Source organism: Manihot esculenta, chromosome 5 (genome assembly GCF_001659605.2).
Source record: "Manihot esculenta cultivar AM560-2 chromosome 5, M.esculenta_v8, whole genome shotgun sequence".
Taxonomy (NCBI): domain Eukaryota; kingdom Viridiplantae; phylum Streptophyta; class Magnoliopsida; order Malpighiales; family Euphorbiaceae; genus Manihot; species Manihot esculenta.
This window is the reverse complement of record NC_035165.2, coordinates 31,232,067-31,256,445: the sequence shown is the minus strand read 5'-3', so window position 1 is coordinate 31,256,445 and position 24,379 is coordinate 31,232,067. Positions and strand designations below refer to the sequence as shown.

At 33.1% G+C, this 24,379-nt stretch overlaps 2 protein-coding genes across 5 annotated transcripts; both read right to left on the bottom strand.

Annotated features, from left to right (window-relative positions):
* Window positions 1-1,962: 1,962 nt before the first annotated feature.
* Window positions 1,963-3,597, bottom strand: LOC110615446. The gene is made up of 3 exons (XM_021757286.1): window positions 2,960-3,597; window positions 2,155-2,224; window positions 1,963-1,971 (listed from the first exon to the last, which is right to left on the bottom strand). Exons 1-3 carry the CDS (start codon window positions 3,595-3,597, stop codon window positions 1,963-1,965), a joined length of 717 nt encoding a protein of 238 aa, XP_021612978.1.
* Window positions 3,598-6,450: 2,853 nt separating this feature from the next.
* Window positions 6,451-14,481, bottom strand: LOC110615682 (serine/threonine-protein kinase CTR1). 4 transcript variants are annotated; one of them, XM_021757690.2, is made up of 15 exons: window positions 13,218-14,481; window positions 12,699-12,997; window positions 12,472-12,616; window positions 11,708-11,823; window positions 11,021-11,229; window positions 10,205-10,654; window positions 10,074-10,114; window positions 8,821-8,889; window positions 8,201-8,301; window positions 8,036-8,120; window positions 7,849-7,947; window positions 7,701-7,769; window positions 7,491-7,622; window positions 7,151-7,245; window positions 6,451-6,986 (listed from the first exon to the last, which is right to left on the bottom strand). In XM_021757690.2, exons 1-15 carry the CDS (start codon window positions 14,058-14,060, stop codon window positions 6,875-6,877), a joined length of 2,865 nt encoding a protein of 954 aa, XP_021613382.1. In that variant the 5' UTR covers window positions 14,061-14,481; the 3' UTR covers window positions 6,451-6,874. The 4 variants fall into 4 exon arrangements, with proteins under 4 accessions (XP_021613382.1, XP_021613383.1, XP_021613384.1 ...); XM_021757691.2 differs by having other exon boundaries at window positions 11,021-11,226; XM_021757692.2 differs by having other exon boundaries at window positions 10,205-10,645; window positions 13,218-14,480.
* Between the last annotated feature and the right edge of the window lie 9,898 nt (window positions 14,482-24,379).

Here is a 24,379-nt window from a genome sequence, read left to right as displayed (position 1 = left end):
GACTGCCAGTCTTAGATTTCAACCGAATGCTCACCCCTAACTCATATTGTTGTACGAATCTATTCAACTATTACATTATCTTTATAATACTTCCTACACCATTTTCTATTAAAAACAACATAAAGAAATACATGAATACCGAAATTAACGACAACAAACACCGTAAATTATTTTACCTTGGAAGTTTCACATCAATAAAATTAATGTTTTGAATTTTTTAAAGTTCACAAGGTGTATAAGAAATCTCTTTTTACTAGAAAAATAAAATAAAAATGTAATTAAAATAATTACGATAGGAACTCGGTTTTCGCACTTTGACGGGCCTAAATAATTGAATTTTCGTTGGGAATCAGTGAGGAATAGAGAAATTAAAATTAGGAATTCTATTTTATTTTTTAATAAAATCTTAAATTTTACTTATTTTTTTAAAAAATATTATTTATATACACACAAAAATAAAATAGTGAAATTTAAAATTAAATTCAAATAAATTAACAAAAGAAATTTTATGTGTGAAGTTTTTACAAAATATATTATTTTTTTCATATAATATAGAACGTGAATTTCAATTTTTTTTATAATAAGTAGTTTAAAATATTACATATAAAAATATTTTTTAATTTTATCATGTAAAATTTTTAATTTTTAAATAATATAATAAGTTATTTATTAAATTTAAAATTTATTTTTTAAAATGTAATAGTACATACAACAACTTTTTTTCATTTAAAAATTTATTTTTTATATTTAAATAATTTAAAATATATAATTTCAATCATACAAATAAAGATGAACAAAAATAACTATCTCTTTTTAATAATAAAAACAATGTGTATAAAAAAATTTAAATAATAACTTAGTAATTTATTTTATAAATATTTTTAAAAAAATTAATTAGGATACATGTTGAAATCTTGAAAATTAAAAAAAAAATTATGGAGTAATAAAAAAATAGAGGAAAGAAATATATAAATAAGGGTGATTGCAATGAAAATAGTGGTGAAATTGAAATTTTATTTATAAAAAATATATTATCAAAGTTTCTAAATATTTAAAAAATTTATATTGTTTAGTCTATTTCTCAACTAAATTATTAATTAACTTATTTATTCTTTAATCTATATATTTAAATTTATAAGAACTAAACGATATATATAATTAAAATTTTATGGTCTAAATAATAAATCTTCAATATATTTTAATAATTTTTTTATAAAAAGACTAAAAATTTTAATTTTATAAAATAAAAATTTTCTTTTAATTATTTAGATATATAAAAAATTTACTTTAATACTCCAAAAAAATTTTCAAAAGTTCAGGGACCATGCCCCAATCTAAATCCGTCCCAAACAGTCCCTCTTGAAAACTATATTAGTTCAAAAATGGTCATAGTCAAAACAAATTCCACATGTACTTTTGTTTGAAAAAGCTGATTCTATGTTAAAATTAGATTTTTTTTAAAAAAAAAATTGAGTGTTATATAGGACTAATGTAACTAAAAGTAAAAAACTTTCGAGGAAAAAACAAAATTAAAAAAGAAAAAAACAAAAAGTCAATTGTATCATTTGGTGAGGTTATACACATTTTCCGTATTGAATTATCAAAAAGCAAAGTTTTGGCTTCTAAACAACGATTGCTCATCTATTTGTTTTTTTTATCAAGATAATATTCATTAAAAAAGTATATCACAATCAAATTATAATATAATTAAAATAATTTGAAATATAGAAAATAAGGTCAAACTCTAAAGCAACAGAGAAAAAAAATATATGAACTCAAATTTGGAGCCTTAGACTCATAATAAACTCTAATCTAGAGCTTGATCCGATTGAAAACTCAAGTCTCGCCTTTCCTTTCCACCAAAAAATATTGGTCACCCAAGCAAGGGATTGCCACAGAGATTTGGAGAAAATCTCAATAGTAAGTAAAAACCCATAAAACTCACTAAAATAAATATTCAATTTAAACAATCTGCAAAATAAAGGAGATCCCAATCATGCAATCTCATATCAAAACTTATCACCGTCGAAAGCACTCTTTCCGGCATAGAGAACTTTGAAGCGTCAGAGAAAGAAAAAGCAGGGCCAAAAATAAAAGCCATGGAGGGAGAAGGCAAGACCTTTAGCAAGATTACGGACCGTCCCTGCAGAATACCTCTAGCTTTGCATCTAGACTTTGGTGCCTCCTCCCTCCTTTAACATCACATAAACCTCCTTTTCGATATCTGCAATCCAAGGAAGGAAAGCAAGCAAAAAAAGCACAACATTATAGATAAAACAGATCAACAACCTGATTTGTTCAAAAAGGCCTGGGCGAGGGAAAGGACAGTCATTCCTTGCACAGAGGAGATAGGAGACAACCACATTCAATGATGGCAGGAAAATACAATCTAACCTTAAAAGGAAGGATAAGCACCCAAATAGCTTATCTCTTTTTGAAACTCAAATAGAGAGAACTTGATAATAATTATGATGAATTTTGAATTCTCATTTATTTGTTTATAAAAAAAATATATATTTATATATCTTAAATGATAAATCAAGATTTTATATCGTAACAATTTGAAAAATAATATTTAGTGTTTAAATTAATTAAAATGTTATTTTAAAAATTGAACGAATGAATTGTGAGAAATTAATCCTCTTAGTTTCTCATGACGTTTATCTAAAAGCTACAAAACCAGAGCTTAAAATTACAAAATACTCTTCTAAATCTTAAAATAGCCAAATTATTTGAACTACGATTGTACATTAGCAATAATATTAATATAGTCTCACCCGCACGTTATAGAAACTAGCATTTAAGCTTGAAAATAGCGAAATAAACAATTAATTACATATTATTTCTTTCCGATTTCTTTCTCTTCCCTCTCCTTAGTTCACAACTACAACTGCTTACAACATGCATTACAACCACATAATTGTGAATTAAAAACCAAACGCCGCCGTTTTCTGCCTACGAGCCCAGCCGACCCAGCGCTTCCTTGGCTGAAGCCAATTCGGGCTGCACCCTCAGAGCCTCCTCGTAAGCACTTTTAGCTTCTTCCATCATATTCTTAGCCTCATAGCACTCGCCTAACAAACGATACGCATTTGCGTTCTCCTGATTCAGCTTCGCTGCCTGAGTTAGATCCTCAATCACCGAGTCAACTCGCCCCCGTTTATTCATTCCCATCACCAACTCAGCTCTCTTATACAGCGCATCCCCCTTCTCTTTCTCGCTCAGCGACTTAACGGCCAACGGAGAGAGAGCCACGTCTAGCGAGTCTAGAGCGGAGGGCTTGAATCCTTGAAGATCGAGAGCTAATGCTTTGAGAATGTGAGGCGCGGCGTCCTTGGGATTGAGTGAGATGGATTTGGTGGCTTCCTCTTCGGCTTTTTTGGCCAAGGAGACGGCACTAGAGCGAGAATTGGAAGGGGATCTAGCCTGCGATAGGATCTGGGCACCGATCACGAAGTGGCGCTTGGCCTCGACGGCGGGGCGGTTCCGATGCTGCCGCACTTTGGCTAGAACTTTTTGGGGGATTTCATGTATATACAGATATAGGAAGACGGAAAGCAAGATCAAGAATACTTGTAGAAGGATATCGATCACCATGATCGTCCCTGGTTTTTGAGTTGTGGGAGCTTGATCGGATAGAGGTCTTTGCAAAGAACTAACTGGACGGGGGAAGCCAGGTCCTCGGTTTTGGTTGACTATATAAGAAATTATTGATACAGCCGCCTTGTTTGACGTGTGATCAATGGAATCCCAATTACCAAACAATGGGGGTTTTATTTTATTTAATTATTTTAATGGATTTTTTTTAAAGATAAAAATTCATTCAAGAGAACTGGGCTAAGAAAAAGTACAACTGAAAAGCGGAAAAAAAAAAGGAGCCCAAGGCCTTAAAGCTTAGCATATGAAGAGGCCTAATGAATGTACAGCTGACGAAAAGCGAAAAAGTCCAAGCCCACAATTCAAATAAGCCCAACATAAAAGGCTCATTATACAAAAAACCTAATAAACAGCTATCAACCCAAATCCCCTCAACCCGTCTCCACCAACCCGAAGACTTCTCCACCATGGCACTGCAACAAACAGAGATTGGAGAAGACGCATGAGAGGTCAAAGAGAATTCAATTATTGAAGCTTCGATGGACGCTAAGAAAGATAGGACAACAGATAAAATGCCCTAGGGCGAGATTTCCCAGCTAGAAGACACCCTGATATATGTTTTCTTCTGCACATGGTTGGCCAAGCTTGATTCTCCGCTCCTTTGTTCCCATGTTTTCCTCCTTTATGCTTGCAAATGTTTATGTTTTTTGCCAAATAAGTTTACAGACTTACTATTTGTGCATGAAAGAAAAGAAATATCACGTTTAATCAAATTAATAATAAAATAACAAATACGAAGGTTTAAAGTAAAGATAGAAACTCAAAATAAAATTTAAGGTATAATTAATAAAAATTTAAAAATCAAGAGTGTAATTGTAAATTTATTTAAAATTAGTGTTTTTTTACCATTTTATTTAAAATTAAATTTTATAATATTAAAAAATAATTTTTATTATTATTATTATATTTTTTTTGTTTTTATTGATGATTTAATTATACTAATGTATCTTTAATTCAATTTTAAATTAACTCACTCCTTAAATTATTTTTTTTAAATCACTCTAATTAGTATTATAATTTTAAAAAAATACACGATTAACAATATAATTAAAAATAAAAAATTTTAAAAAAATATTATTAATAATATAGTTGCAATTGTATTTATATTAATTTAATTACTAATTAAATTTTATTTTTTTAATATGCTTTTTGTAAACAGCATTTTTTCCTTTCAACCTATTAATTATATAATTCTTTTAATTAAAACAATAATTAGAGGGATTTTAAAAAAATCATTTTGAAAATGGGTTAATCTGGAATTGAATTAAAATAAATCAATGATAAAACTAAAAGAATATAATAATAGTATAAATTAATTTTTAATATTATAAATTTTAATTTTAGATAAAATAAACATAAAAATATTCTAATTTTGAAAAATTTAAATTTATACCATTAAAATTTTAAAATTTTATTTATTATATCATGAATTTTGCTGACGTGATAATATGATGTAACGGATAACATGGTATTTTCATCCAGCAACAAAAATAATAATAGAGTTTATTTAGAACAAAATCTAAAGTTGGTAATTTAATTAATAATTAAATTAGTATGGAATACAATTTGAAAAATTATAAAATATAAGATTTTATGGATGATTAATTCTAAGTGACGGTGCAACATTCCACTATCTTAAGAAAAATATAATAATTAATGATTAATTAAGAAAAAAATATAATAACGGCTTTTTAATCAATGCGATGGAATTTATTGAAAATCATTTGAAAAATGAACTTTTTGGCATTTCTTTATGAGCTAAAAATTAGGTTAGACCAGGTAAATCATCCAAGGTATTACACACTGTGTTTGTGTGAACCTTGCTCTCCAATTTCAGTCACGGTCGTTAATTAAAATGCTCAAAAACTATTTAACAAAGGATGAATATGAGATGTTTTATATGATATGTTAATGCATTTTAATGTGTTTGGGAGAGGAGTATATTTATGGGGTTGAAACTAGCCGAATGGCTTTACAAAGCATCCAACCACATTTCACGCCTCCAGTTGAGCTACTGTACCTTTCGACATTGAATCATTTCTTTTATTTTTATCATACAGAAATCTCAAATAGTTTTCATTATCTGCTTTTTTACCGCACAATGAAACGCTATGATAAACCCATAGTATACACAATAGTTATATTGCAAAATTTCTCCAGAAAAACAAGAGAATGGATGAACTGCACATTCGTTTTAGCAACGCAGCAAAAGAGGAAAGCTTTTTTGTACAAAATGGAAGGTATTAAGGGCATTCAAATGGCAATACAAGTGGTGAAAGTTCTGTGCGCATATTCTTTGGAATACACTGCTAGCGGAGGTAAATTTAGATTGCGAAAATAGTAGAGTCGATGGTATTGCTTTATGATCGTGTGATACAGATGATGCATGCTGATCTTAATTTAACATTCTAAAAGCAAAGCAACACATCTTGTTTTCCTCAGCACATACAACAATGTATGATGTGCCATCTTAGGATCCCCTCCAGCATAAACAACCCTCCTTGTCTGGAATTAAAATTTTACAAGATTTCTCTGTCAACCTCACTTCAGAATAAATAAAAAATAAACTCTTCTGAACTTAAAAACAAATTTATTTTTAAAAAAGAGGTTGCCCGTGATTACATGATCAATCTAAAACCTTTTTCTTTCAAATGATTTTCCTCTTGAATAATAATATTGATTTAACCCATTTTCAATCACCTTCCATTCGAATAACAACTAATGACCCAAAAAAAAAAGGGAAATAAACAGCTACATAAACTAATTAGTATGCACATTCATGCTAAATATATATACCGCAAGGAATTTGGTTTCGTATTATTACATAATCCTGCAACTGTATGAACAGGCGAGGAGACCTCAATACAGCCCAGAATTGCAGTTTTAGTTACAAAATACATGATGTTCTATGACAACCCGGATCCGCAATCCACAAATTTTAACTTACGAGAGGCGCTACTCATACCTATACAAATACAGAAGGAACAACCCCCTGCACTTTCTAAACTGCAGGTTCCACTTCCATGAGTTCTCAGTTGTCTTCCAATCAGTTAGATGAGTAACAAATCTACAGTTGCCAGGATTCAAAAAGGTTTGTCTGTTAGTGGTTACATAACCATAGAGGCTTACCATTACTAGTTGTAGGCTACCATATCTGGAATCTTGTTCCAAGGGCTCCCAGTATACTCTACTCCACTCAACACTTGTAAGTGGCTTTTCAGGAACTACTCTCTATTCTCCCCCCCATCTGTATCAACTTCAGTGGAGACTTCAGCAACTTCTTCAATGTATCGACTATATTGCCAAAGGATGGGCGTTGAGCTGGATCACTGCTTGCATTCCAAAATAAATTGGCAGCGGAAAAGAATTAGCAATGCAAGAACTACAAAATAAAAATTAAATAAACTGAAGAGCCACTTCTAACTGTTTTGCGAACTAAGAGGCAATCATTTTTCACCAATATCGGTGAAATATAAAATTCTAGAATACTTACTCGGCCCAGCAAGATTCCATAAGAGCAACCAACACGGGGGAAGTAGTCGGAGGTATGGCAAGCCTTCTATTTTGGAAAGCTACAGCTCCAACCACCTGAATTGCACCGATATATATCCCGCATCAGTTCATAATAATAATAATAATAATAATAACTGAGGAGGACAACAGCAATAGTAATACTATCCAATGTCCTCCTATGTAGGATTACTACGACAACCTTAACAATTTAAAGGAATTATGCAACAAATGATAATTTGAAGGAAATAAAAGACTACAAACTAAGGGAAATGGCAAAGACAGAAGCAAGTCTATAGATCCCAACGCATTATTAATTATACCTGTGCAGGACCAAGTCCATTCCAAGGCTGTTGCATGGTGACCAACTCCCATAAGATAACACCAAAACTATATACATCAGATTTCTCATTTGAGGGCTCCCCACGAAGGAATTCTGGGGCCATCCACTCAGGCTGAAAGTAAAAGCCATAGTTACATGCTGATTGATACTCTGTTCAGTACATTATGGGGCGAGAGAGAGAGAGACTTACAGTTCCAGCTACTGATTTTGATGAAATGAACGTGTTTGCTTTAAATCTAGACAACCCAAAGTCACACACCTGATGAATGCAAATGCAGGTTAAAGATGCATCAAGCTGTAAGCAAGAATGAAATATTATACATTTTTCGATTGTTTACCTTTACTGTCCAATTTTTATCAACTAGCAAATTTGGAGACTTAAGATCCCAGTGAACAATAGGAGGGTTCAGACAGTGAAGATAATTGATGCCCTTTGCCTGTTCCCAGTAAATAACATCAGGTTCTGCCACAGAAAATACTAGTAGCAAATCAAAAGGAAAAATAAACACAAGTACTATTACACACCACATCCAGTGCCATTCGTAACCGCCGTCTCTGATCCAGTATTTCCCCTGCAGCAGGCCTGTGTATTAAGCGATATAGACTACCCCTGTTCCAGAATAAATAGGTTAAGACGTGTACATATCATATGAAAATGATCATGTAACCAACTAACGAATAACTAATTACCGAGGCAGGTACTCTGTCACAATTGATAGATGAGGACGCTTTGTAACCGCACCCATGAAGAGAACCACATTTGGATGACGGACACGTTTCATTATAGCAACCTGCAGAATAATCATTGGAACTTCAGTTGCTGCACATCATTGCTAGTCCATGGAAAAACTCAAAGGAAGGAGAGATCCAAAGTTGGTAGAACTTATTATATTAAGGGGCTAAAATCCTTAATATTAGCCATCAGTCACAGACATGGATACTTGACAAACAATATTAATTAATAAGTGTAAAAGGTGTGGCCTACAATAGCTTGACTGTGAAACTGAAAGCATACTAGACCAAGCAAGGAAAGCACCAAAAATTTCCACTTGCAGAGCTAGCTTGTGAAAGGCACATACAAGGGTTAAGAAATTGGAGAACAAGGACCACGGATTTTGGGACATGCAAACAAATCTCGCGAATAAAAAGACGTGTGCAGGAAAAGCAAACAAGCTATTGTAACTGAATATCAAATATGTAAAACAGAATGCATCAATAGTGAACATAAGAACTGGACATTACAGTTGCATACTACTGAAAGAAACATCGAGCATATCACTCGAGGACATCAAGCTTAAACAAATACCTACCTCTCTTAAAAACTCCCTCAACTGATCATCGTGAAAATCTTGAACAGTTAAAACCTTGACTGCAACATCCTGCATTGTCACAACAACATAATTATTTTCAAGAGAAATAATAATAATGATAATAACAACAACAAAAGAAACAAATTTACGGCATCTCAAACAAATAAACTAAAATATATGGTAATGGAATGATATCATTCAGAACAGAAAAATGAGCCCATCATAATTTTCCTCAATTTTAGTAATCCATCCAGTAATATTGTTAGTGAGGGGAACAATAATCACTGAAATGAAAAAAAATATATAAGGAAAAAAAGCCGACAGATTATTCAACGGGTTGCCAGTAGATGGTGAAATTCATACATTAATACGACTGCACTGGATTAGTTCCAATAGCATGTCTGAATGACTTTTTTAAGTCGATGGATAAGAGGTGAAAAATCTTTTCTATTAAGGAACTACAGTAGATCCTGGAGTTCCAAAAACATTAACTATCCGTTTAATATTAAAATTTTGCAAAAAATTCAATTTAATTGATTTTTTTTTTCTAAAAATTCTCTGGTTTGAAATGAAAGAATTCAATTTTTTTTACTTTAAAAATTTTCATTTTAAAGTCAGTTGAATTTTTTGCAAGCTTTTGCAAAAATTCATTTGAATTCTTTTCTTGCAGAATGAATCATGCTAGACAAAGGACAAGAGAAGAAGAGAAGAAGAGCAGGACTGTAATTGGCATAAGTAATGCCTTAAAGTGGCAAAAGATTGTCCTAGAACTAACTGATTATCTTCCAAAACATTGGCATTAATAGTACTCGAGACTATTCGCAAGTTCAATCATTTATGATAATAAGAGAAGATCACAACAATCATAAGCACAAAGATATTTAACAGAATTCCTCCCTAAAGTAACTCAGGTTGCCGACTTCCTTCAGTCACAATTATGGGGCCAGGGAGATATATTTCAAAGAATTCTCATTGATTACAAAGATAAACAACAGATAATGCAATATCAAATATTCAGAAAGTTGCTATAATAAATGGTCCCTCCTTCAGTCACAATTATGGGGCCAGGGAGATATATTTCAAAGAATTCTCATTGATTACAAAGATAAACAACGGATAATGCAATATCAAATATTCAGAAAGTTGCTATAATAAATGGTCCCTAGAATAATAATGGCAATAAGCAAGTAATCAGAATTTCTCAGTCACGGAATAAGTCACTGAACAGATGTTATCAGGTTCAACATACTAACCGAACCATGCCATTCAGCACGATGCACCGTCCCAAAGGAACCTGCAAGGACAAACAAAACCCTCAAAATAATTACCTTCACAGAGTACTTCAAAAATAAAATACACAATTAAGCAGCAGCAGAGGATGTACCAGCACCAACACGTTCCTTGATATGTAATTCTTCCCATGAGATCTCAAGCCAGTCCATTGCAAGTGAAGGTTCAAGATTCAAATATCTTGGGACAGTTGCAGCAGGTAATCTTCCTTTCTTGTGAAGCCTACTATCCACCTCCATCACATCCGACTGACTGGAAAAGTTCACTTCAGTTTGCTTGCCAACATTGTCAATAATTGGATTTCCAGGCACCACAATCTGTTTTTTGTAAGTTTGTTGTATTACAACTTCATCTGCTTGAAGTTCTAGGTTAGAAAATTCTAGCACAGATTGCCCTCTGACATCAAGAGGTTCCAAATTCCTTGTTAAATCCAGAGGAACCAGAGACGACTCATTTTTAAGAGGGGATTGATTGACTGGAACATAGGAGGAAAACTTGACATTCCCCCTTGTTTGTTGGCCCCCTCCTTCCCTGCCTGCAAGAGCTTTGATCTCCAGAGTTAGATGGCCACAAAAAAGAGTCCATAAGTTGGGGGTATAATTGTATCCAACATCTATTAGACCAATAAAAGTCGACCAAAAGCTAAGAAATTTTAGTATCATCCATAAACCTTTAATTGAAAAAAATAAAAATAAAAAAACTACAATGCCAATGGAATATTTATTATTGGTATGAGAAACAGCAGGTTCATGTCCTAATACTAAAATATGAATGGCATAAATACAACCAAGTTGTAATTATGCCTTCACCCCAACTAATTAGCCATCCCTCAGCCCAATTCTTCCCGCCATGCTACAGCACCTTGATGCAATAATAAGCAATTCTTTGAAACATGTTAAACATGGAATACCTGAAGATAGAGGATTTTCTGTCAAAGCATGTGAATGCTTTGAACCTGGATTCTGACAAGATGTGTTATCCATGTAAGCATGTTGAAACTCTTTCAGACGAGAAATTTGAAATGGTGATGGGATTGAAGATATAAACCCTCCATTGATGGTGGAATCTGGACCATGAACATTTCCTGGCTGCCCAACTAAATCAACCACATATTCCCTGCTGAGAAATATACATGTGTACATGAACAACAAAGGGAGACGAATGAAAATAAGACAAGTTCCAGGACTTATTGTCTGTTTAATCGGATTATGATATAAATTGCAAGTTTGTTTCTAGTTATGAATTCTATTCAACTCAAAAGTCCAATGCTCATGCTACAATAAGACATGTCCGGAATTATAACAAGGTAGAAGCAATGGAGACAGATAACAATCAGATATGAGATGTGTCAGCAACCAAAGAATCACGCAACAATACATAATGATAAAGTGAACGTCAACTATAAGAAACAAGATATAATAGAAGTTATCCCAGCAACAGAACATATGCTAAATCATTATTGGATATCTCGAGTATTTAATCGTGCATCAGCCCAACCTAAAACTTGAAAGCTCTTTCCAGCTAAAGAAGAAACTTAAAAGACTTCTCTAGTATTGTTATTTTATCTCATGGCCAGGTAATAGAAAAGTTATCAAACCTTGACAATTGTCTGTCGTCCTCAATTTTGACAAGGCAAGAAGACCTGTGATCTGCTACACAATACTTGCAGCCTCGAGCTATCCGACATGGCAAACCTATGTAATCTGCCAATTTCTGCATACGCCATAAAATATTACCATTAGTTATCCAGATAGAATGAAACTTAATTGTCTGCAGAAAGATGTGACCCCTTGAATTCAATATAATTTGGGTTAACAAAAAAGCAGAATAGCCAAATTGCAATAACTTGTTCATAGTAATCCCAATCTAACCATTGAGTACTCCCACATGGTTTCACTTGATAACACACACAAGGAAGAACACGATAGTGCAAGAGATAAAAATAGTTTTCAAAAGCTAAAGCTCATTTTCTGTTCCCTCTTCAAGGGACAAGCACATAATGATAGATGCGACGAAGAACATACAAATCTGACATTCCATTAGACTCATAAATTGAAGCTTCCACACAAATTTACCATTCAACACAACAAGCCACAAATACAATCGAACAATCAGAGAAAACTACTAGTAATGAATTTCTCTATATAATTGTGGGGGTCACTTGATGCTTCTAAATAAGATTATTCGCTACTCAGAAGCATATGCGTGACCACGAAGGACTAAATGCACTAAAACTAATTTCAAAAGCACTTCTTTGATGGATCAGCAACGAATTCATAAGCTCGTTATTTAGATCCACACAAAAATATTTCTAAACAACATAAATTAACATAAAGGGAACCAGTAAATATATATTTTCACCTTGAATAGAATTGCACGATGCCTGCAAAGTCCCATGGACAGGCTGCCAATGGGAAGAACAATACATTTATGGAAGTCCCTCAATCTCCTGCTAACAATTTTCCAGCGTTTGTGAAGCTCACCTTGCTCCGCCGGGAAAGTTCCCCTGAAAATTCAATTATGTTATTAAAATCAAAGTATGTACAAGCATTCAAGTCTTTGAAGCAAATAACAATTTTAGAACTTACCCCATGCAAATAGCGACCAGTTTTCCCAGTTTCTCTACTAACACCAACGTATTTTCCGAGGCACAATAGATTTCTTGAGCTTTATCCTCTAACTCCTTAAGGCGTGAGTCGCCACGCCCATCGACGAGAACCACCTCCATTGATGTCTCACTGGGATCAATTTCTCTAAGGGACATCAAAGGCGGCAGCCGTCTTCCTTCCTCTGCATCGTTGCACATGACCCAAAGATACGGATTCATACCAAGAATGTTATAGAATCCATCTGATATTCTGTCACTGTACGATAGGCATCCACTAACCTGAAAAAGGAGCAACAATAACCAAACACATTCGTCATGACTCATATAAAGATGAAAATAAATCTTTGAAGAAAAAGGCCAAGACCAGACCAATCTGTAATTACTTGTGGTACATAACCTCGACCCTTCAAAATGAAAAAGCTGTTCAAAAATGAAGAATAATAACATCGTACGATTGGCTCATTGATACAATAACGAGAATGTGAAAGGTGGTGAGTACCCAAAGGCGATAAGATACACTTTCTGCATCGAAGGAGTCAGGCCCGCCCTCCTGTAAAAGCAGAAACTCACTAGCAAGGCCAGATTGGAAGCTAAGCCTCTTAGCTAAAGCAAGCTGCAAATGGTAAATTTCTCTCGTCCTCTGTGCCACCTTCTCATCATTCTTCTCTTCCTCCTCCACTTCCACCTTCACCACCACCTCCTCCTCCTGCACCACATCATGCCTCGTGGTGGATGTGATCGTCGTCACAGAGTCCTTGACATCGCTCAAAAAGTTCCCGTCCAATGTAGTCCCCGAGAACAAGCTACACGCATAGCTACTCCCACTCGACAGTCTCGGCAAGGACACCTGTCGGTCAAAGTTGCGGTCAACATCCCTCTCCTCAATAATCTCCGAAATCACCTCCGGCTCGGGAGCTGGAGGTTCCGGAGCAATCAAGAGTGGGCGATCCTCGTCATCAGACGATAATCTATGCAACTTGACATGAGAAGCCAATCTGTCAGCCTTTTTCTCGGCGAGCCAATCATAGAAGGCGGCAAGTTGCTTCTTCTTCTTTTGAAACTTATCATTATCGCCCAACTGATTCTTCTTTTGATGGTACTTCTCGTCATCACTGCTCGTGAAAAGATCGGATACAGGAGTAGGTGTAATTGAAGTCGTAGTTGGAGTTGACGATGTGATCTTGCCAACTGTATAAGAGTCATTTTCGTGGTCATTTTCGACATCAAAAGTATCTTTGCTCAACTTCTTCTTCTCCTGATCCAACAGCTGCTTCGACGAAGAATCTAATCCAGACCGATCTGGAAATTGCCTAGGGAAGAAGTAAGTCGTTCTGTGAGGCATTTTTCCACAAGAAGAAAAATCACCCGCAGGCTAGCTCTCTGCCAAACACTTACTCTCCCTCTTTCTCAGTAACAAAAGATCCAAAAACGCCCACGTTTCGACTCTACTACCTGTGCAAATCGAGCAGATACAATACGATCAAAACCTCTAAACGTCTCCGCCGGCGTCTACGTTCAAACAGAGACTTAGATTGCTTGAAAGAAAAGCAACAGAAGGAACTAAGATTTCTTCTGCGGCGTCTGAAGAGTTAAAATGGAAGAAGTGGATAAGAGAGATAAGCAGAGGAGAAGTGGATCGAAGAGAGAAAGAAATTTGATATTTGAGAGTGTAGTTGAAGAGAAAAATATGAAGAGCAAATGAAAGGAAAGGATTCTGTGGGAAAATGAAGGGAGAAATATGTTAAATAAGGAGAGAACTAAAGAAGCTAACGAGCGCATTGAGCGTGAGTGCACACCTTTTGTATAGAGAGCACACGTAAAACATAGCACGAAAGCCGTTGCGACACGTAAGATAGTTTTGGCGGTGTACCCGCACATCGCATCAAGCGCACGTTAGCAACATTTAAAACCGCGGGTTTTCTGTGGGGGGTTAAGATTTTGTATAACATTTGTGAGGCAAAAAAGTATTGGTCAAATTGGTTATTGGGAATAGGCGAAGGGAAAATTACCTTGTAAGTCCTCCAAGTTTTGCTAAATTATGAGATTTGGAGCTGTAATTTATTATTTGTATTTGAATTATTTTAATTTGGCATTTTGTTTAGCTTTTTCTATAACTGCATGTGACGGTTGTTGGGTTTTATGATACGGGGCGTTGTGGGCTGTACAAAGCTGTTCGATTTTTTTGGCTTTAAGCTTTTTCTATCACTTGGAGTGCGTGATAGACATCACTTTATTGATTAGTTTTCTTTCCAGTTTTGTACTAAAATAATCTTCTCTACCCTTAATTCTAAGTCATGCAAACGACAAATTCGAATTAAAAAATATTAAATTTTATTTTTATTAAAAAAAATCAAATAATAATCAGAGTCTATTTAATTTATTATATTAATAAAATAAATTTAAAAGTATTAATTTAAAAATTATTAGGGATTTAAATTACTGTAAGAGTCGATTAAGTATTTCTTACCTATAGATAGAAGTTGAAACTATTGGGGATTAATGCTCAGTTTATTTAAAAAATAATTTATAAATGGAAAAATATTTTTTAAAAAAATAATTTATTTCATTGTTTAATAATAATATGTGAAAAACGTTGAAAATTTTATATATAAAAGTTTAATAGTATTCACAAGATTTAATGACTTATTTATTTTAAAAAAAATTATTTTCTTATTGAATTTGACGATATTTTTATTCAATAATTTTTATGAATTTTAAAATATAAAAATATATGATATATTTTTTAAAAAATATTTTCTGTAAATTAAACAAATCTAAGTTTAAAAAGGGGGAAAAAGAAATACTTAAACCAAATTTCTTATACATTGAACGTAGACACTAGAGTTTCATCAGTAGTTTAATTTATGACAAAGGGAATCTTAACAAAAATGCTGAAAAGGAAAATAAATGGCTACAAAATTACATTTTTATAAATGCTGATGAACTGATTTCTTATTTCATCGCATTCTTTTAGGATACTGCCAGTAGTATTTAATTTAAATTAATAAAAAAATTGATAAATTAAATTAATTTAAAATTTTAATTTAATTTTATATTTTTTTATTTTAAAAATTTTAATTATTATAATTCAATTTTAATTAAAAATAAATTGATAAAATCAAATCGGTTAGTTAGGAATAATGTATTATTTATTATAATTTAGAAAAATTAAACTATAATTAAGATTAAAATATTTAATTAAATAAAAATATTTTTTTATCTTTAAAATTAAAATTGAAAAATGATAAAAGAAAAAAAAAATTGAACCTTTAACGTATTTTTAATAAAAATCATTTGATTTTGAAAAATATTTTTTATAAAATAAATGAAGAATTACATAAAAATAATTAATTCAAAAGTAATAATTTAGTTAATTTATTTCAAAATCAAACGAATTATCACTCACTTTTTAAATATTTTAAATAGTTGTTTATTTGTTTAATTTTATTTTAAACCAGTAAATGTATTTAAATAATTAATATATTTGTAATATATAGAGAAACATGAATGAGGAGTAAACCAATAAACTTACTAATACTGCAAAAATATTTATTATTTAATTAATATAAAACCTAATTAAATAAAAATTTATTAATATTTTTTTACTATGCTTATAAAATTTAAAAACCTCATAGGGGTAATGGGAGGGATGTGTGAGGTTTGACTCCAAAAAACCAGGATGAAAAGGCTGTGGAATTCTTAACTGAACCGCCTCAGCAAAAATATACTAATACAAATCAAATAAGAAGTTTACGTAATAATATTTGGAATTTTCTATTTATATTTTACAACACATAAATATTAAAATTATTTAAAAATTAATATTAATATAATTAAAATTTAGGATTTATAAATATGAATCAAATAAAATTCTCTTTTATATATTAATCAAATAGTTAAAATTAAAAAAAAATACAATTTAAATTGAATAATGATAGTAATACAACCATATCCCAAAATAAGTTATTAGCTGCTATAAGGTTATATGACAAGAGTCTGAAAAAGACTCAGACTCCGTAGCACCTAATTTTTTATAAAAACGAATCTCTTTTTGAATAGGTCGAGTATTCACATAAAATTTTAAACAATTGTTTACCTTCGTCATTTTCTTTAGTAAAATTTATTGATTTGAGCATTAAAGTGTCTGTTATAGACACCAACCACCTCAAATCTTCTTTTCTGTAGAGTGATCAAACACGGCACAACTTCATTTCAACTACATCAAATAATAATAATAAAAAGAAGAAGAACGACCATAACATTAATACCCACTCTATTGCAAACCAATAATTACAATTCTATTTCAAAATATCACTACAAGAAATTTGCATATTAACAATAGATTTTTTTATTGGTAATCCAATAAAAATTGATATGACAATCATAGATTTACCATCGATAACCATTTTTAAAATTCTAACTAATAAAATATTTCAATTAACAAACAAAATTCTAAAAGATAATCATTTTTAAAATTTTAACTAATAAAATATTTCAATTAACAAACAAAATTTTAAAACGAAACACATTTAAGCACTAAAAGATAAAAGTAAAAAGTTAAAATAATAACTTAAAATCCTATTTGAAAGAGACCTAATTCAAAAATGTACAAAATCCAACACTTCAAAGCACCACAAGAAATATACGCCAAAAAAAAAGCACACAATAATAAAATTGCAAGGCAGCGGCAATAGAAAAACTAGGCATGACTTATAGGCGTTGTGAATAGTACCCATAAAAAGTGCGTATAAATAGTATGGATGAATAATACTCATAAAGCGTACCATAAATAGTACCCAAATACAAAATCTCAAAAAATTAAAGTATTGGATGCCGTGTAATAGATTTAATCCGTAGAAAATAGTTAATATGTTTACTTTATTCTAAATGGTGGTACACATATACAAGACCTTAAAAAGGAAGAAATCCTATATTTAATCCTCTAATTGATCCTATGAAGTTTTTCATGATTATGCAATCTACACAAAGTCAAATAATCATCTTGATTCTTTAAATTCATAACTGTATATTACAATAATATGAAAATCATACTACTTTTCATAAAAAATTTGTTAAAATTATTTTCAAGATGAGAAAGACTACCTGACTTTGGTGAAAGTCAATCAAAAGTATTTGCGATAGCCATGTTATGCACCAAAAAAAAAGAAAAAAAAAGAAAAAAACACTTGACTATATAGGTTCTAATTGTCTCTTAAATGGATATTTTTCCTCCTCTTGATTCTTGTTTGACAGAGATATTTATAAATTTCGCTATTAAGGAAAATAAATCTCCCATCAAATTGGAATAGAGTTGCCTATTCATTTCCTTTCCTTTCTTCTTCCCTTAATATCACCTAAAGAGATATTCATTATCAAAATATTATTTTTCCTCTCTTTTTATTCTATTTGCTCCCTAATTAGAGAATTAAATTCCTTATTGCAAAATCAAAAGAAAACCTTTTCAAATAGCCTAGTATTACTAAATGGGCCTCCAAAAAACTTTTAAAAAAAAGCTAGAGATAAAAAAAAAAAAGGGTTTAGTGCGTGGAATACAAACGCAAAACTCTAATAGATTTTGGGTATATTTGGTCTATATTAAAGAGCTCAGTATTTATTTGAGTTAAAAGTTAAAAATTAATCTATTTAGTCCCTGACTAATAAATGAAGGCCAGAGTTGGACTTTTTGCCAAATTTCTTTTATGGAGTTTGCCTCCTTCAAGTACGTAGTAAACACTAGTTATATTGCGCTTGTCTACCTCACTCTCTTAGGTATAAGTTTGTTTTTTAGAATTTTACTCCACCTTTAAGAGATTAATTTAATTTAATCAAGGCACTTATCTACCTCAAAATGCTAATCTACTTTAGAGGTGTTAATCCCCAATAATACAAGGTGAAAGTTTGGGTAAAAATTTTTCACTTTTAAAGTTGCACACCTATCATCTATTATAGCGACAGCTCACTCAAAACCTCCAAAGTGATTTCTCTCCTGTAATTGGTTAAGATGATACTTTGGCAAAAATTTATAAACGAGATGTCTCACCTAACCATATTCAAAGAGGTAGCTCATCTAAAAGCTTTTAAAATGGTTCACTTAAATCTTCAAAAGATTCAAGCTATGATGACTAGCTTTATCACTTAAATGCACCACTCCATCGAACCTAAAGATTTATACTCGAGGGATAAAACTAATAATGTAAATCTATAAAAAAAAATTAAGTAATTAACTCCGTAGATTGAGTATTGGGTATTTGTGACTTGGACCATATCAATGATTTGGACCAAGATTTTAACTCGGTCAATATTTTGTTTCACTATCCAAATAACCAAAGTGTTATAATTTGAACATCTTACAACTCTCCTAGTAAAATGATAAAACCCCAATTAAATAAATTATTATCCACCATAGAAGATTCATCTTATGTGGATAAGATTTTATATCATATACTAAATATAATTCTAATGTCTTATATACTTCTAATAATATTTAAATTTTATCTCATATACTATATAAGCGCATATAGCCTTCATTGTAATACCCGACTAGACTCCGGTATCGGAATTCCTACCGTCCGGTGAAAATTCGGATGTCGGAGACCTCTAGAAGGGTAAAACCATGTTTTCATAAAATGTTTTAATGTGTTTTGTGTTTTAAGCATGAAAGAAAATGAGTTTTTGCATGAAAACAACCTTGGAGGAAAACCCAAGTTCGGCCGCCGAACCTCAAGTTCGGCCGCTGAACATGCATGCATTTCGGGTGTGCCTTAGGCCCCCGAAGGCATAAGTGAGGGAAGTCCAGGTTCGGCCGCCGAACCTCAAGTTCGGCCGCCGAACATGGCATGCATGCGGGGGCACGTTCGGCTCCTGAATGTGGCCTGGCCAGCCACTATAAAAGGGTCCCTTAGCCGAAATGGGCGAGCTTTTCTCTCCATTTTCGGCCAAGGTGAGCTCTCCACTGTCCCTCACTAATCCTTGATGTTCTTCCTCTAGATCTTTCAAGATTTTCATTAGTTTTAACTTTGTTTTGAAGATTTTGAACTTTTGAGCAAAGTTTTGGAGCTTGGAGGTTCAAGAATCCAAACTCTCCCATCTCCAAGTTTAGGTCGTCTCTCTCTCGATCTTCAAGAGGTAAGAGCCGATCTTAAGCTCATTGCATGTTTTAAGTAAGTTTTAAGTAGATCTATGGGGTAGAATGCATGTTTAGGCTATGGATATGTTTTTGGAGTTTATGGGTTTAATGTGTATTCATGAACAATGTGGATGCTTGATGTGTTGTAGATGGGGTTTATGATGGTTTGAGGTCCCTAGAAACATGTATGCTTGTGTATGTGTGTTGTAGAATAGGTTTGATGCATGTTTGGAAGGTTTGGAGGCGAAATGTACAAAGGGAGCCAAGTTTCTGCCCTTTGGCAAAAACCAGGTTCGGCAGCCGAAGGACTTTCGGCCGTCGAACATGGCTGGGGAGGCAAGCCTTTCGGCTGCCGAAGCCTGCCCCCGAAAGAAGACTTTCGTCTCTGTCTGGCAGTTTCGGCCGCCGAAAGTGCCGCCGAACATGCATGAGTTTCGTCTCTGTCTGGGAGTTTCGGCCGCCGAAGGTGCCGCCGAACCTGCCTGACTTTCGGCTCTGGAGGGACTTTCGGCCGCCGAACCTGCCGCCGAAAGTGCCCTGTCCAGGCCTCCTTTGCATGTTTTTCTATGGTTGTTTCATGATGTTTTAGGGGGTTTTTTGGGGAGTAGTTTAGAGATATGTTCTAGTATGTTTGGTCCCTCATTTGAGTCCACCTGTGTAGGTTCGGACCCGAGGAACCGAGGACCCCAGCAGTGAGTTCAGCTGCTTCGGTGTTGTCAGAGTCAGCCAGAGGTGAGTGGAACTAAACTTAATCTTTTAAATTGAGAAATTAAATGTTTTTATCATGTTTCATGCATCATGATTATGCAATAGGATGATTGCATTAGTTTTCACGAATATGCCGCATTGCATCATTTGTTGTTGATGTGGGTGAATATTGGATGACCCAATTAGTCCCTGACAGGAAGAGCAGGACCCCATTCTACGGCCTGGCATAGAGTAAGGAAAGACCAAGACCCCATTCTACAGCCTGGCACGGTTATGGGACTCGAAGACCAGGAGCCCAGAGGGGGCCTGGGGTAATGGTAAGTAATGTATGATATGACAGGAAGACCGGGACCCCATGCTACGGCCTGGCACAGAGTTAGCTGGGACTAATTGGTGACAAGTTCACCCAACCCTTATGTGAATTGTCTGTGTTATGATGCATTTCATTGGAGCATAGTGTTAATATGTTTTATAGTTCTACTCACTGGGCTTTTAGCTCACCCCTCTCCCTTTACCCCCAGGCTTGCAGGTACAGGATAGAGCAGGAGTCCGGATAGAGTAATGAAGTCTTAATTTTGTAATAGCTAGTGTGGATATGATGAATGTTTATGATGTAATGTAAAAGTATAGTATAGTTATGTAATGATGTTTATGGATATTAGAGGTGTGCTTGACCATAGAATGTTGTTATCCCTTTTTAATACATGATCTTGGATATTTTGAGGATGTTTATGTAAACCAACTCAACACTTGTGGTGCCGCCCAGTGGGGGCATTGATGAGGTCCCACAGAGGGACCAATGTTTATGATTATGTTTATGTATAGTGCATGCACAGGTTGAGTTTGGTGTATGAATGAAAGTAAGATTTTAATTTTTATGTATGTTGTTGATCATGTATGGGATTATACAGGTTTACAGGTTATATGTCAGGCTTGCTACGGGTCCCGGCGGCCTTAAGCCGATCTGGATCCTAGCGCCGGTAGCGGTCCGATTTTCGGGTCGTTAAATTCATAATCAGGTACAGTAATCTCTCTAGTCAATTTCATATTGTACTCGGTATTCTTATTGTACTCGGTATTCTTATTCACTTAAACATACAATAGATTCTCAAGCTAGCTTACTCAGTATTATATTTCTTTTTTTTAGCTTATATAGCCTTCATAATCAGGTACAATAATTTCTCTCCAGTCAATTTCATATTGTACTCAGTATCCTTATTGACTTAAACATACAATAGATTATCAAACTAACTTACCTAGTATTATCTTTCTTACTTTGCAGGTCTAGGCATGAAAAAAATATGTGAACAAAATCAAGATTCTTTGATTAAGTGTACTAGACTTTGAGGAAAAATTCATCTATATATTATGATTGCAAAGACCTTATATTCATGCTTATAAGACTTCTACACCTATCACCATGACATTGATGCCTATGAAACCTAATTAGTACATGGTCATCTTTCTCCTTTAAGCCTTAGTCTTAATCACCATGACTTTTTTTTTCTATTCACCTTTGATATTATGTCAAGAATTAAGGGTAACATTTTTTGTTGGAAAAAATAAAAAAAAGTATATTATAGTTTTATTTATTTTTATTTTAGAGTTTATAGTTTAAATTTGTATTAAAATAATATACTAAGAATTAAATAATTTAATTCGATTTATTTTTTCAATGATAATCGTTTGTACTTAATTCCAAATCAAAAGTTATTTTATATAAATTTTAGTTTTTTGATATTAATGAAAATAGAAGGTACGAAAAATAAATTTTAATTAATTTAATTTCAATTATTGCTTAAAATCGAGAAAAGTTACGGTCTCACTAATCTAACCTCATTTCCTTCTTAAGTGCTTTATGTTCCCAAAATGCCTTTACCAAGCATTCCTTTGTTCTTTGTTGAGCTTTTTTTTAAAAAAAAAAAAAAAACTATTATTTTGTTAATTAATTTTATTTTCAAAGGCAATTTGACTCATAAAGCATAACCAAACCATCTATCATTATCCATATCCACTCAGATGGAATAATTTTATTTCTTTAACTAAATTATCTTGTTAATTGTGCCCCAACAGCATCACCATTCAAAGAAATATCTTTTTTTTAAAAAAAAATTGCTGGCCATGCCTTGGTTCTAAAATATGAATTCAAATTTATACCCATATAGAAATTATAAAAATTATATCTATTTTGGACATATTTAATTAACGGCTAGATGTTTGGTGATATAGCTACTATTGAATATCTACTGTTTTTATTTAGTGGAAACTTTATAGATTATATGATAATAGGTTATCTCTCTGAATGATAATTTTTATACGATAGAAAAATATTAGATGTAAATTGATAAATCTATTTATTTATCTGTAATACTGTAAGGTAGAGATAAATAATTTTAAAATAGATAAAAAAAGAAATTTAAACTTAAAACTTATTTATTCTTTGCATTTTAAAAATCGAAAGAAGACTAAACAAACTATTTCCACCAAATTGGCATAGTAGTATTTAATAGAAAAAAAAAAAGAAAAACTTTTCGATTTGTAGTAATTGTATGATTGTAATATTTAATATGTATTAATGACTGTTGGGCTACTGACACTCAGACCGTAGTCAAATTTGCAGGAGAGACAGATCTAAAATCCATCAAAGTCCACTATGCAATCTGGTCTATTAGTGCACAACTCAGTCTTCAATGGGACAGGCCGGACAGGCCGGACTCATCAAAGAGAGATTCAGCTCATCTGACGTGACGGAATAGTAGGGAAGCAGGTCTAATTATACCGCAACTTTATCAGCACGAGCGCCGAAAATAAATTAAATGGTCGTATGAGGATAATGAGAAGACAGGTACGTACATACGTATGACATTATATGATAGCGACAGATGCACTGTAGAAGGGCGGCAGTTATACATCACTAGATAATAGAGAAAAAATGAATAAAAAAGAAAGGCGTTAATTATTTTCTTTTGAATTTCAGATCATCATACATCATCAACTTAATTTAAAAGTATTTTTTATTTTTCAATTTTTTTATTAAGCTAAGAAGAGAATGAAGATTTGAGTCCATCAGATCATGTGTGAAAATAATTGGGAGTTAGGAGGTCTATTATGTAACGACCCGAAAATCGGACCGCTACCGGCGCTAGGATCCGGGTCGACTTAAGGCCGCCGGGACCCGTAGCAAGCCTGACATAAAACCTGTGAACCTGTATAATCCCATACATGATCAACAACATACATAAAAATTAAAACTTTTCTTCACACATACTGTCATCAACTAACTCAACCTGTGCATACTCTGAACATATACATAACATAGTCCCTCTGTGGGATCTCATCAAGCCTTAAAGGCAAAACAACCTGTGTTGAGTTAGTTTACATAAACCTCATAACATAAGATCATGTACATACAAAGGGATTAACAATATACTATGGTCAAGCACAACTCTATCCTCAATAACCTCATTACATAACATACTGAATATTTTTACATTTCATCATAATACAATTGTCATGTCCACGATCTAACTATTACATGCATAAGACTTTCTTTTTCTCTTCTTGCCTTCTCTATCTATCCCGTACCTACAAACCTGGGGGATTGGGGAGAGGGGTGAGCTAGATGCCCAGTGAGTAGAACTATAAAAAGAATATTTAAAACATGCTATCATGAAATGGATCACTGCACAAACATTTCACATCATGGACGGACTGACCCAAAAATCCCTCAGCTCCATGCCCGGCCCTATTATGGGCACCACAGGACTTCGTATTGCTCGGCCCTATTATGGGCACCACAGGACTTCGTAGATCGGAGCTATTGCCCG

Excerpts from the sequence above, each read along its gene's own strand:
- LOC110615446 (XM_021757286.1), bottom strand. The coding sequence starts at position 3,597 with ATGGTGATCGATATCCTTCTACAAGTATTCTTGATCTTGCTTTCCGTC. Across the intron at positions 2,225-2,959 it reads GCGCTGGGTCGGCTGGGCTC|ATATCGAAAAGGAGGTTTAT; the intron begins GTAGGCAGAAAA and ends CTTGGATTGCAG.
- LOC110615682 (XM_021757690.2), bottom strand. The coding sequence starts at position 14,060 with ATGCCTCACAGAACGACTTACTTCTTCCCTAGGCAATTTCCAGATCGG. Across the intron at positions 8,302-8,820 it reads TGAGGGAGTTTTTAAGAGAG|GTTGCTATAATGAAACGTGT; the intron begins GTAGGTATTTGT and ends ATTATTCTGCAG. Across the intron at positions 7,770-7,848 it reads ATAAAAATTGGACAGTAAAG|GTGTGTGACTTTGGGTTGTC; the intron begins GTAAACAATCGA and ends TGCATTCATCAG.